This window comes from Etheostoma cragini, chromosome 12, assembly GCF_013103735.1.
Source record: "Etheostoma cragini isolate CJK2018 chromosome 12, CSU_Ecrag_1.0, whole genome shotgun sequence".
Lineage (NCBI taxonomy): Eukaryota > Metazoa > Chordata > Actinopteri > Perciformes > Percidae > Etheostoma > Etheostoma cragini.
In genome coordinates this window covers 17,985,588-17,999,139 of record NC_048418.1, presented here as the reverse complement: position 1 = coordinate 17,999,139, position 13,552 = coordinate 17,985,588, and the positions used below count along the sequence as shown (strand labels likewise).

Genomic DNA, 13,552 nt, shown 5'->3' with positions numbered 1-13,552 from the left:
GTTGACGTTGCGCTGTTATCCGCTGGGGAGACTGTTGATTTTGGTCTGTTTTCCACTAGGGAGACTTTTGACGTTGGGTTGTTATCAGCTGGGGTGGCTGTTGACGTTGGGCTGTTATCTGCCAGGGAGACTGTTGACGTTTGGCTTTTATCTGCTGGGGAGACAGTTGAAGTTGGGTTGTTATCTGCTGGGGAGACAGTTGACGTTGGGATGCCATCTGCTGGGGAGACAGTTGACGTTGGGCTGTTATCTGCTGGGGAGACAGTTGACGTTGGGCTGTTATCCGCTGGGGAGACTGTTGACGTTGGGCTGTTTTCCGCTGGGGAGACTGTTGACGTTGGGCTGTTATCTGCTGAGGAGACTCTTGTCGTTGGGCTTTTATCTGCTGGGGAGACGGTTGACGTAGGGTTGTTATCTGCTGGGGAGACGGTTGACGTTGGGCTGTCATCTGCTGGGGAGACAGTTGACGTTGGGCTGTTATCCGCTGGGGAGACTGTTGACGTTGGGCTATTATTTGCTGGGGAGACAGTTGACGAAGGGTTGTTATCTGCTGGGGAGACAGTTGACGTTGGGCTGTTATCTGCTGGGGAGACAGTTGACGTTGGGCTGTTACCCGCTGGGGAGACTGTTGACGTTGGGCTGTTTTCCGCTGGGGAGACTGTTGACGTTGGGCTGTTTTCCGCTGGGGAGACTGTTGACGTTGGGCTGTTATCTGCTGGGGAGACTGTTGACGAAGTACTGTTATCTGCTGGTGTTGAGCTTCTGCTTGTTTTGCTGACTGCTGTACTAGCAGAGACTTCCATCAGTGTAGATGTTTCATTGGGTGCTGACGAGACAGTGGATGAATACGTTGATGTATTACTGCTGTTTGTTGTGCTTAATATGCTTTGCGGCGCAGTGGTAAAACCTGTAATCAAGAATAAAGATTTTGACTTTTACATTTTAAATCATATCTAAAATCCTGCACTGACATACATAACATGATAATGACTTGTATGTAATTGTTTGTGTTCAACCTAACTCACGTTGTGTGCAAGTTGAAATGTAGTCAGGACTACAAATTTTCAGCAATGACTATTCATGTATTTCTTCAAATATACATTTTTGACATGGTTTCAGCAGAAATCATAATGACCAACATGTAGCTGCTGAGACTGAGGATGCTAAAGTTGTGAGTCCATCTAATTGTGTAGATGTAGTACTGCTGCTGTCTTGGCTTGGCGTATCAGCAGACATATTTGAGGTTGAGTTTGTAGTAGTGATGCTTGTTGTGTTTTGTGCTATTGGTCAAGAGAATTCCGATGACGGAGATTGGGGGTGGATTTCTGTGGGTGTAACTGTACTTGTGCTTGGTGGTGTTGTGTCAAAACCCTTTGGGTGCTGAATTTGTACTGGTATTAAAAAGTGTAGAGGTAGTACTGCTATCTTTTGTGCTGGGTCCTGGGGTCATTGGATGATGTTATGCTGTTATCTTCTGGTGAGACTGTTGTTAAAGGAACACCATGAAACTTTTCCCACTTCAGTCCCCTAAAGGTTCTTTCCTTGGAACTACAGCTCGTGCTACGAAGTTACATAATGTTCCTTTAGAGCTACAGTTGCACTTATTTTGCACTTCATTTTGCACTTTAAATCTCAAACTGAAAAAAAGGTGTTTTGGGGTTGGAAGTAGCTCAGTCCGTTGGGAGTTTGGTTGGGAACCAGAGGGTTGCTGGTTTAAGTTCCCATACAGACCAAAAAAACGAGTGTGGATTGGTACATCTCTCCATTTGTGTATGAATAGGTCCTTATCATGTGTGTGTATTTCCAGCCTAAATGTGTAGTGACTTCTAACAAAAAAGAGTATGAATTGTAATTTCCCCACTGGGGACCAATACATAGTAAAAACTAAATTATTCCTATTTTTCTGTGTTCACTCACGTTGCGTGCAGGTTGAAATGTAGTCATCACAGCAGTCGCCAATTTGCAAGCAGGCCTCATCACAGTAACATTGTCTGAAGCAGGAGTTGTTTTGACCAGAGCAACACAGCACGGGGGGACCGGCACAGCCTGAAGCACAACCAGCACAGCTGTTTACAAGATCACCACTGTACTCTTTTATTACAGTAATTTAATGCATTATTTCAAAATCATAAGACTAACTTACTAAGAACTGAAAATGTTTTCTAAAAAGACATCACACAGTCAGTCTGTTAGCTTGAAACAGTAGTCACTGTCAGCAGCACCGTTTTTTTTAGTTTTTAAAGTCGCCAAAGAAATGACATTGAGCTTAGGAGAAGGTTAAAAAGTATCATTCCAAGTCAGAATGAAAGGGGTTAAAAATGTCTGAAGAATCTTGGATGGATGCAGCTGGAAACATGAAAGGGATGTTGCTGATCATTGTGGGCTTGAGATGGACGCAGAATCTGTTCCACTGGTGGAATGGGAGCAGGAAGCAAAGTGTATGAGGTGGTGTTGTGGGTATTACCTGTTGGAGCTGCTGGTTGAGCTAGAAAATGAAAAAGGACAATGACATTTTATTTGACTGCAGAAAAAACAAATATTTGCTTGATATGTGATGGTGGAATCTGTGTTTTTTGTTGGAAATACGAGATTTTCTCCCACTTGCTGGTGAAGATGTGACACTAGCGTTAACCAAAGTTGTACTGGTGTCTGCCAGTGTTGTCCCTGCTATGAGGACAATGTAACTATTAAGCGTGCCATAGGAGGTGACTCTCTAACTGACCCTGATGCCAACAGAAAAATTCAGATTCAAGAAAAGATTGTCATCTTTTCTGGCGGATGATGCTGGCATGGATGCCACAGAGAAGTCATACAGCAAAATTTGGCATTGGTGGTGTTAATCTTCCCTTTAAAATTGTTTTCAGACAAATAGATTCAGTTTCATTTATCCTGCAACAGGTAGAGAACGGTCTATTTCCAGGTTCTAGGCCTGTAACAATTATGAAATAGAAATATAAAAGAAATAAAAGAAATATAAAAGCATTGAAGCATTTTACTTTGGAGCAAGTACTTTATCAAACTGTTAGAATGTGTGGCACAGGCCAGGATAGGAACTTAACTAACAGTGTAACGATCAACAAGCCACTGACACCTCTGGTCAAAATGATTAAATCAGTAAATTGTTATTTTGTGTCACCAGCCATCTTCATATTATACCAATATTTGCAACACCCTGAGCCTTTTGGCTAAGGTTAATAGGACATTTCACCCCAGAGTAATTTAAGTCAACCAAAGTTAAAAAGGTCAAAGTTGATGCCAAATCCTCCAGCATCGAGCCTCCACAGGCAGCCGCTCAGCGGTGTGCATCCTGGGAAATCTTTTGGTTGTGATTATTTCTGTCCGTGCCATAAAAAACAGCCAAAGACCCAAAAATAAGAAGTTTTATTTTAATTTTTTAAAGAAATATAACTTAAAAATACATCTTTCTCTGTCTCCCACAATACAAAAGACATCGCAACTTTTATCGCAATTCCCCCCCCCCCCCCCCCCCCCCCCCCCCCCCCCCCCCCCCCCCCCCCCCCAAAATGAGTTATTTTGGTCTGCAACAATCTCAAACAAGGCTGCAAAATCCTGGAGGGACTGAAATGCGTACAGATAACACGCCACTTAAGTGTTAATTTCGGTAATATTATAGGCTACTCGTTAAAATCGTAGTAACGCGAGTTACAACGCATTTTAATGCAACGTTTAGTTGTGTTGAAAAAAACGAAAAACAAAACACTGTGAAACATTTCTTCACAGGAATGCTGCGTTGAAGCGAGGTGCGGCCTTTAACTGTGTATGGGTGCGGCTGACGCTATGGGCTGAAGGATAGAAACATGGCGGGAATTAATGTTTAGGCTTGCTACAAGTAAATACCATTGCATTTTATCAGCTATAACTATACCTGTAGTGGAATGGCTTTGAATAACGAGCAAAAACGCTTGTCTTTAACTCTGACCATTTACTGTTCAATATGTTACAGTTTAACAAACAAAAAAGTGAGTAGACGTTCATGTTTTGCATCTAGCGTCTCACGTTTATCTCTGTAAGCTAGCAATAGTCTAAGGCAAGAGTCCACAACAGACATTTTTTGTGTAGACTGCTTCAAAATAAAAGCACTTCCTTTTGACGGTTTGCAGTAAAACTAAATTACTTTTAAATAAGAATGCGTACCTTTTCTCATAGGTGTAAGTCAAGTACTGCAAATAATGCAAATAGTGAGTTTTAATCACATTACAATTAACAGATTCCTTTAGAATACCTTTTTATTTTTAAACGAAACAACATGAATTTCTTTTTCAAGTGCATTAAACAAACATTTTACTGCCGTACTTCACTACAACTTTAAGGTACTTCTAATTGAGATTTTTCATTTTCTCCACTTGCCTATTGTATGTTCTACTTATCTTTTTTTATAGCTTTAGTTACTTAGCATATTCATATAAAACATGTTATAAATCTATAATGTTCCAACTTCCAGAGCGCTCCTAAATAAACAATCGGCTCGGAACAAAATAGCTTGAAGCACTTACGGCACTTTATTTAGGTATTTTTAATCATGGTCTAATTAGCTTAGTTCAATTTTTACTATCTGATCTTATGCGATTTTGTTTTATAGTATTGTGGCAGTTGTGTTTTGTTTCTGTCATATTGTTTTCTCTTAGATGTGCTCTAGTGCAATTTATACAGAATTATCTGTTTTTATTATTCAGGTTTTTAATAACTTGGTAATCAATTGACAGGGGAGGGTCATTGATACTTGTGCATTGTCTGCAATGTAGGGTGGATTGTATGTTGTATGTGTGTCAAAGTCTCTGTGTTTAATGATGATTACAGCAGCATAATGTAGTTCTGATGCCCAAGACAAATTTCACTCAGGGGACAATAAAGTTATCTTGATCTTGATGTGTTAAAATTGATAAAGATGATACTTTATTGATCCGGTGGGGAAATTCCCACGCTAGCTGCCAAACATCCGGTGTTATTTTGATGAAAGTAACTCAAAAGTAATGGAAAAATTGTGTAATGCATTACAATTCAGAGGCCGTAATATTGTCATATAACGTATTCATTTCAAATGACAATAACTAGTAATCCATAATGTATTACATTTTGGAAGAAACTTGCCCAGCACTGGATATTAAGTGTAATGTTTCACTCACCATCATAAAGTAGGAACGCCGACAGGAGAGCGAAGTACAATGTAAACCCATCCATGACTCTGTGTGGCTGCTGAGTGTATAGGCACAAGTTTCTTCATGTACTGATTACAGCTTAATTAGAATGGAGATATTTTAAGGTGGCAGTTACTTAGACACAATACTGGATCTACTGGCAACACAAGTTTGTCTTTGAGAACAGTAGAAAACCTATTAACACACTGGCTTTCAATTACATGTCATGACACATCACAACATTTCTTTCCAACAGTAATCGGATAGTGATGAATAATCCATTTGTAGTCATGAATAGTTAGTTAGTTAGTGCTCCTTGACCTTTGAATTCCACAAGTTTGTATTCTAACCCAGGCCGCTGCAAAGGACTCTGCCTACATGGGGCCCACACTCTACTGAGCCATGCCAGTGCCATGTCTCATCTTTACATCACTGGTACCATCTGGTGTTATCCGGTCATTGTGGCTGTCATTGTTTTATTTCTATCTGACTTACTCAACCTAGCTAAATAGTGTTATTGTCTTGGAGCAGGTTTTTTTTTTTTTTCATCCCACCGCTTTGTTACTGGGGTTCATGCCACAATAACTTTTACCTTTTATTTATCTTTTTAATGCTATCAAAATTACACAAAGGAGACGTGGTGTTTAAATGCCAGCAGTGTTATTGTCATTTCTTAGAATTCCTCATGGGGCCAACTACACTCTATAGCTTTAATTGCCACAGTCCCAGCTGTAGTTTGGTCCAGTAGTGGTGGTGGTTGTTATTGGTGTTGATAACAACAACCACAGTTAGGGTCCTCTGTTAAGGTCTTCCCCTCAAGCAATATTTCTAAATATCTACAGGCCACCTAAGTATTGTGCAACTTTTCTCCTCTACACCCGCCCTCTCTGGGCTCTCAGTCACTGAGATTGTAGATCATATCAACTGTAAAATTACAAATGTTGTTGATGCTATTGCTCCCACTAAGGTCAAAATTGTCTCTGGTAAGAAAAGATCTCCATGGAGAAATGTCATGCTGGTGAGAACAGAAAAGAGAGTGTAGAAAAGCTGAACGAAGGTGGTGAGAAACAAATCTCCTGGTCCATTACAACACCTATAAAGAGAGACTTCGCATTTATACTTTAGAACTGAGGAATGCAAGGCAGTCCTTCTTCTCTGACATTATTGCTAGAAACAATAATAATTCACATGCTTTGTTTGCCACTGTTGATAGGTTAACAAACCCTCCACTACCAGTAGCATCTGAACTTTTATCTACCAAGGCCTGCAATCACTTTGCATCCTTCTTCAAAGACAAAATTCAGAAGATTACACAAAAAGTCAGTGCCTTCATATCAAGGACAGGATATGTGTTGTCACAATGTTCAAGCAGAACTAGTTCCAATATGACAGAATGTCATACGATCAACCATATTGAGGGACAGGAAGCCAGTGTACATTATACCACATCTGAAAACCTCCTCCTGTTGCCTTGATATTCTATCAACGGATGTTTTCAAAAATGTCTTGAATTTTTTGGCCTCTGATCTTCTACAGGTTGTGAACACGTCTCATCTTTCAGGTATCTTTCCAAAGTCCCTGAAAACTGCAGTAATCAAGCCACTCTTAAAAAAGAACAATCTAGACATGTCACTAATGTGCGATTATAGGCCAATATCAAACCTTCCGTTTTTAGGTAAAATCATTGAAAAAGCAGTTTTTCAATAACTCAACCATTTTTTGTCACTAAACAGTTTTGATACCTTTCAGTTGGGTTTCAGACCACAGCACTGAGACGGCTCTTGTCAATGTCTTCAATGACATCCACCGTAACACAGATAGTGGCAAAATGTCAGTCTTAGTATTACTTGATCTCAGTGCTGCATTTAACATGGCCAACCATGACATATTACTAGACCGATTGGAAAACTGGTTGGGACTCTCTGGCTCAGTACTAAACTGGTTTGAATCCTACTTACAGAATAGGGATTACTTTTTGTCAATAGGTAATTATACATCTGAACTTACAAATATGACGTGCACAGTTCCCTGAGGCTCCATTCCGGGGCCTCTTCTGTTTAACATCGACATGCTGCCACTGTCTCAGAATATGGAAAACAACAAAATAAGTTACCATAGTAATGCGGACGACACACAAATTTACATAACCTTATCGCCAGGGGACTATAGTACAATACAAAAACTGACTAAGTGCATCGAAGAAATTAACAGCTGGATGTGTCAAAACTTTCTGAAATTAAATGAAGGAAAAACTGAGGTGGTTGTTTTTGGAGCGAAAGAGGAACGAATAAAAGTCTGCGCTCAGCTTTAAACAACAATGTTAAAAACAACAGACAAAGCCAGAAATCTTGGTGTATTCATGGGTTCTGACCTGAATTTTAACAGCCACATTAAGACAATTAAAAAGTCAGCCTATTATCACCTTAAGAATAAATCATGGGTTAAAGGACGTATGTGTCTACAGGATTTGGAAAAACTTGTCCATGCTTTGATCTTCAGTAGACTTGACCACTGTAGCAGTGTCTTTACAGGTGTCCCTAAAAAATCAATCAGACAGCGTCAGCTGATTCAGAACGCTGCTGCTCGGCACCTCACTAAGACCAAGAGACTGGATCACATCACTCCAGTTCTGAAGTCTTTACACTGGCTTCCTGTCCCTCAAAGAATTGATTTCAAAATACTTTTGCTGGTTTATAAATCACTCAATGGTTTAGGACGAAAAAATACATTTCTGATCTGCTACTACACTATGAACCACCCAGACCTCTCAGGTCATCTGGGACGAGTCTACTTTCTGTCCCCATAGTCAGAACTAAACAGAGCGAAGCAGCGTTCAGTGTCTATGCTCTTCATATCTGGAACACTTCAGATCCACTGCTACTCTGTTCTTTTAAATCAAGGCTGAAGACCTTTCTCTTTGATGTTGTCTTTCCTTAAATGATGATGTTCATTTCTTTAATGTTTAATTTCTTATGATGAATTTTGTTGAGGAAAAGGAATAAGTAAAAAGATTGTGTAAGACAGAGAAAGAGACTCGAAAGGTAATACTTCACAGAAAAAGTGTGAATGTGTAGTGTCGAAAGATCTGAAAATCGCGCAAAGATGGTTGTTAAGTAGACACAAAAGGCAGCACTAGATTAGCTTAATTAGTGTGAAGAAGAGTCCAAGGAGACGAAAGGTAACGTCTCTAAAAATAGATTCGTGAAGGGTAGTGACACTAAGGGTCATCACGAAAGGTAGCACTAAAATTGACTAATTATTGTTATGGTAGTCTCAAGTGGGTTAGGGTTTTAACTGTCTTGATGTTTTTATTTTTAACTGTTTGTACTTATTTATACTGAATTGCCCTGTTGCTGAAATGTGCTATACAAATAAAACTGCATTGCCTTGGTCTTGGTGTTAGTTTTTGGGCTTAACGGTTGTTGCTGGCTTTGTGTGTCAGAATCACTTGCGGCAGCCGTTGATCTGGCAGCCATTGTTGTAAAGGTAGTTGATGGTGGCTGGGCTTTTGTTGAAGTAGTTTTTGTGGTTGTGTAGCAGCAGCTCCACTGGCACTACCTCAGGATGTTAAAGAAAAGTTATCTTATCTTCAGTAAGAACTTTAAACTATCATTCTGGTTTTACAAGGAAGTTCTACTTTAACTACCTTTTTTGTTTTGTGTTTTTCATAGTCTGTAATTGTGGTTGTGGCAGATGTCAAACTGGCAAAGGGTGTGCTGAAAGTTTTACACCAACCTTACTTGGCTTGTGTCAGGAGGCTAATTACCTCCTGTGGTGTGTCCTAAAGTAGGCCCATTCATCATAGGAGTGGAACCACTATGCCTCGTCCAGTCAAAACATCAGTAACAAGTTGACTCCACTGACGTACAGTACAGGCCAAAAGTTTGGAACCACTTTCTCATTCAATGCGTTCTCTTTATTTTCATGACTATTTACATTGTAGATTATCACTGAAGGCATCAAAACTATGAATGAACACATATAGAATTATGTACTTAACAAAAAAGTGTAAAATAACTGAAAACATGTCTTACATTCTAGTCTTATATTCTTCAAAGTAGCCACCCTTTGCTTTTTTGATAGTGCTGCAAACTCTTGGTGTTCTCTCAATGAGCCATCACCAGGGGAGTACAAGTGCTTCTGCTGTACCTGAATATGGTGGTGGTCTGTTATCTGGAGCCTCAGTAACATTGTCATTATTAATTAAGTCGGTTGCTGCTTCCTATACGGGAGGTATGATGACATTTGCAACAGGGGGCTGTTCACACTGTTGTTAAACGTAAATGAAGTAAGCAGTAGTTATACATTATTTTAGTATTGTAACTTAAAGCCATAAATTAATTTTCTAAATTTTACTTTTTGAGATATATAGTAATAATAATAAGAAAACATTTTGTTTGTATTGCACTTTACATTTCAGCAATCTCAAAGTGCTACAGACCATATAATTATGCGATTAATAAAAAAATTAAATTATAAAAATATAAAAAGATCAAAGTCAATACATAGTTAAGAGGAAAACCTATACATTTATTAAAAAACGTTTAGTTTAAAATCTTCAGTAGACTGTGGGGCCCTCAGGTGTTTAGGGAGGGTGTTCCATGGCCTTGGAGCAGCAGAGGAAAAGGCCCCATCACCCATGCTGCAGAGTTTGGATTTTGGGGCTTGGAGGGTGTTTGTGGTTGCAGACTGGAGGGTGCGTGAGGAGGTCTGGCAGGTGAGGAGTTCCTGTAGGTAACAGGAGGCATGTTGGGTGAGGACGGAGACCTTCTATTCTATTCTGAGTTGGACAGGCAGCCAGTGAAGAGATTTCTGGATGGGGGTGATGTGATTGCACCGTCATCCGTATCCTGGCAGCAACAAGATGGCAAGCCATGACTCTGACTTCATATTGAATTTTTTATTCAAGTGTCCAGAACAAAAATGCAATGCATGTTTGACCCATCATTGCAGAGTGTAAACCAATCCATGACTGATTGGCGAGGGTGTGGCCAACAGTAGCCGACGCTCCCGACAAAAATCATTTTATTGTCTGCCAAAACCGAGTACAGAGACAGACTCACATTTGACTCAGGGACTCAGTCAGCCAGCACTGGACTGTAAGTTTGTTTGTGTGTGTTGGGGGGTGAGAGAGAGAGGGAGGGATAGGTGGATTGCCCAGGGTAATATTATTATTAGTTAGTAGTTACGTACCCAGGGTGGGTCTGATGAAAACTGCGGTCTTCACCCTTGTCAGCTCCGAGGTTGTCTCACATTGTCTGACCACAGCACTGTGGAGGATGCTCAGAGATTAAGTTATGGTCTGCCTCTGTTTAGAAGTGGAAAAACTAACCGCTCACAGCAACTTAATACTATATAGTGGCTACTGTTTAATATTTAGTGTCTGCAAGAAGGCTTTTAATCGAGTTTCCGCTTAGTGAAATGCTCTTAGTGAATTTAAGCTTGTCTGTTATAGTGAAGGGAAGACACGCAAGAGCCAGCGTTATGGTAGCACCTTTTTTTTCTCTCAACCTTTTTCAACACAAAAGTTGTAATGTTCCTGTCAACCCTACGCTTGTGCTTTAGGAAAGTAAAGAAAAGTTGCCTTGGTATATCCAGCAATCGTGTAACGTTAGAAGCAGCAAAAAGCGTACCACAGTGCCGGTTTTCTTTAAGCTTATATCTGTTAGAGTATAGGTTGTGTAAGTCATCTATTTGATACATGCGTTTGTACTTCATAATGTCTTAGAGACTTGGACTTAGACAGACTTTATTGTCATTCAACTGCACATTCACAATATACAGTTGAGCGAGATTACATTGCAAGGCTAAAGACAAGTAAAAAGAGAAACAGTATAAATATAAGTGTGCAATAGGAAATCCTAAGAAGATTATGACTAGTGCAAATAACAGTAGCTGCAGGATGTATTACAGTGAAAACAGTGACATTAACAATATAAACTGTTTATTATGTCAAAGTTGTGACATGTAACTGTGAGCTTTATGATACTAAAAATCATTTTACATGCTGAAAGGGTACATACGAAATGTAGCCTATTAATCTAATATTCAGGCACTGATCTGACAGGTGATGGTGTTGTTCCGCCTGTTGTCACAGTACAGCTACAGCCACACTGGTGCTCCCATTGGCTGAAACGGGGGTCCTTTCTCAGGTGGGTTTGATGCGTCTGATAGTCGATGAGCAGCCCTTACAGTTCAGCTGGAGAAGGGTCTGGGAAATAAACTGGGAGAGAAGACACACTGATTAGGTAAGTTACAGAGCTAAAGTACGTATAATTTCATTTCTCATACTCTAACTGCACAATGTATACAGTGCTTAGCATAGTAAATATGCCCATGCTAAAGTTGACTAAAAAGTGGAATAAACAATCATCTTTTGGAAATTGATCTTAATGCCTTCATTAAAAAAATAAAGAAGGTTTTCTTTGTGAATAAATAATGTATTGTGAATAAATAAATGTTCTTCCTTAAAATACAGGGGGCATAAGTAAGTACACCCCTATGTTAAATTCCCATAGAGGCAGGCAGATTTTTATTTTTAAAGACGTTTAATTAAGGGATTAAGGTCAATTTCCAATTTTTTTTTTTATTCCTTTTTTTAGTCAACTTTAGCACTGGACGTTTCACTCACGCTAAGCGCTGTATGTGAAGGTTGTCTGCGCTTACATTGGATAAAGCCTTAAAAATCACATCTTCAGTGTCCTCATTCTGGCGTAAAACAGAAGCTTTCAGGTGAATAGTCACTGTATTGGCATCTGTGGAGATAAAGTTGCAAATAAATGATTTTACAATTTAAAGCTATAGTGGGTAGTTTCTGCAAATTCAAAGTAATGACAACAAAACTGTTGAGTTGTGTTGTGTAGAGCTATTAGTCCTAATTAGCTTTGTAGCAACTCCTTCGGCAGTGACTTGAATGTAACAGATGTTCGTTAATATCAAAAAGTTACGCGCTACAGCTTTAACTACAGAACAGAAATACAGAAGTCCATGTCAAGGTGGAATCTGGGTTTTTGTTGAAAAATGAAGATTTGCTCCCACCTGCTGGTGAAGATGTGACACTACTATTGTCCAGAGTTGTGCTGGTGTCTCTCAGTGTTGTCCCTGCTATGAGGACAAGGAAACTATTAATAAGCATGCCCAAGGAGATGAATCTCTAATTCACCCTGATGCAAACAAAAAACTTTTTTTACTGAAATCAGATTTGACAAAATATGGCCAATACATTTTCAGCAGTGACAATTCATGTATTTCTTCAAATATACATTTTTGACATGGCTTCAGCAAGAATCATAATGACAAACCGGTAACTGCGGAGACTGGTGAAGTTGTACTGTTATTTGCTGGGGAGACTGGTAAAGTTCTGCTGTTATCTGCTGGGGAGACTGGTAAAGTTGTGCTGTTATCTGCTGGGGAGACTGGTGAAGTTGTGCTGTTATCTGCTTTGGAGACTGGTAAAGTTGTGCTGTTATCTGCTGGTGTTGAGCTGCTTCTCGTTTGGCTGGTTGCTATAGTAGCAGAGACATTAGATGCTGAAGTTATATTCCCTTCCTTCAGTGTAGATGTTTCATTGAGTGCTGACAAGACAGTGGATGAATAAGTTGATGTATTACTGCTGTTTGTTGTGCTGGGTATGCTTTGCGGCGCAGTGGTAAAAGCTGTAAACAAGAATAAAGATTTGGACTTTTCAAATAATATCTCAAATCCTGAACTGACATAACATGATGATGATAATAAGAAATTGTTTGTGTTCACCCTCACTCACGTTTCTTGCAGGTTGAAATGTAGTCAGGACAGCAGCCGCCAAGTTGCAAGCAGGCCTCATCACAGAAACATTGTCTGAAGCAGGAGTCGTTTCTACCAGAGCAACACAGCACAGGTGGACCTGCACAGCCTGAAGCACACCCAGCACAGCTGTATACAAGATCACCACTGTACTCTCTTATTAAGTAATTACAATTATTATTTCAAGATCATGAGATCATTTTCTAAAAACAATACACGTCAATCAGCATGTTTTGTTGACGTAGTCGCCGCCAGCGATACCGTATTAACAGAAAATATTTAGGTCAATCATTGATTTAAAAAGCAAAAGCAGATCAAGAAATCACATTTTTCCTCTAGATTTAATAATACTAGTAGTTGTAGACAAGAACCTCTAGATTGAGGGGTCTGTGTATTTGGTTGGTGCCTGGATGAGCTGTTAGTGCTCAGGGGAAGGTTGGAAAGGATCATTCCAAGTCAGAATGAAAGGGGTGAAAATGTTTGATGCATGATGAGATGAAGGAAGAGTCTGTTGCATTGGAGGAATGGAAGCAGGGAGCACAGTGTATGAGGTGGTGATGTGGGTATTACCTGCTGGAGCTGCTGGTTGAGCTAGAAAATGAAAAGGGACAATG

At 39.7% G+C, this 13,552-nt stretch overlaps 1 protein-coding gene and 1 long non-coding RNA gene across 2 annotated transcripts in view; both read right to left on the bottom strand.

Moving 5' to 3' along the window:
- LOC117954038 (proteoglycan 4-like) overlaps positions 1-5,230 on the bottom strand; it is a 21,580-nt gene extending 16,350 nt beyond the window's left edge. The window contains exons 1-3 of the mRNA XM_034887495.1: positions 5,145-5,230; positions 2,465-2,485; positions 1,918-2,046 (exon numbers count right to left, since the gene is read on the bottom strand). Coding sequence (XP_034743386.1) covers positions 1,918-2,046; positions 2,465-2,485; positions 5,145-5,199 — 205 coding nt within the window. The 5' untranslated portion in view covers positions 5,200-5,230. The remainder of the gene's footprint in view (positions 1-1,917; positions 2,047-2,464; positions 2,486-5,144) is intronic.
- A 5,987-nt stretch (positions 5,231-11,217) lies between these two features.
- On the bottom strand, positions 11,218-12,706 carry LOC117953690. Its single transcript, XR_004658652.1, has 4 exons — positions 12,458-12,706; positions 12,195-12,260; positions 11,823-11,911; positions 11,218-11,379 (listed from the first exon to the last, which is right to left on the bottom strand). It is a non-coding gene; the product is annotated as an uncharacterized LOC117953690 (long non-coding RNA).
- Between the last annotated feature and the right edge of the window lie 846 nt (positions 12,707-13,552).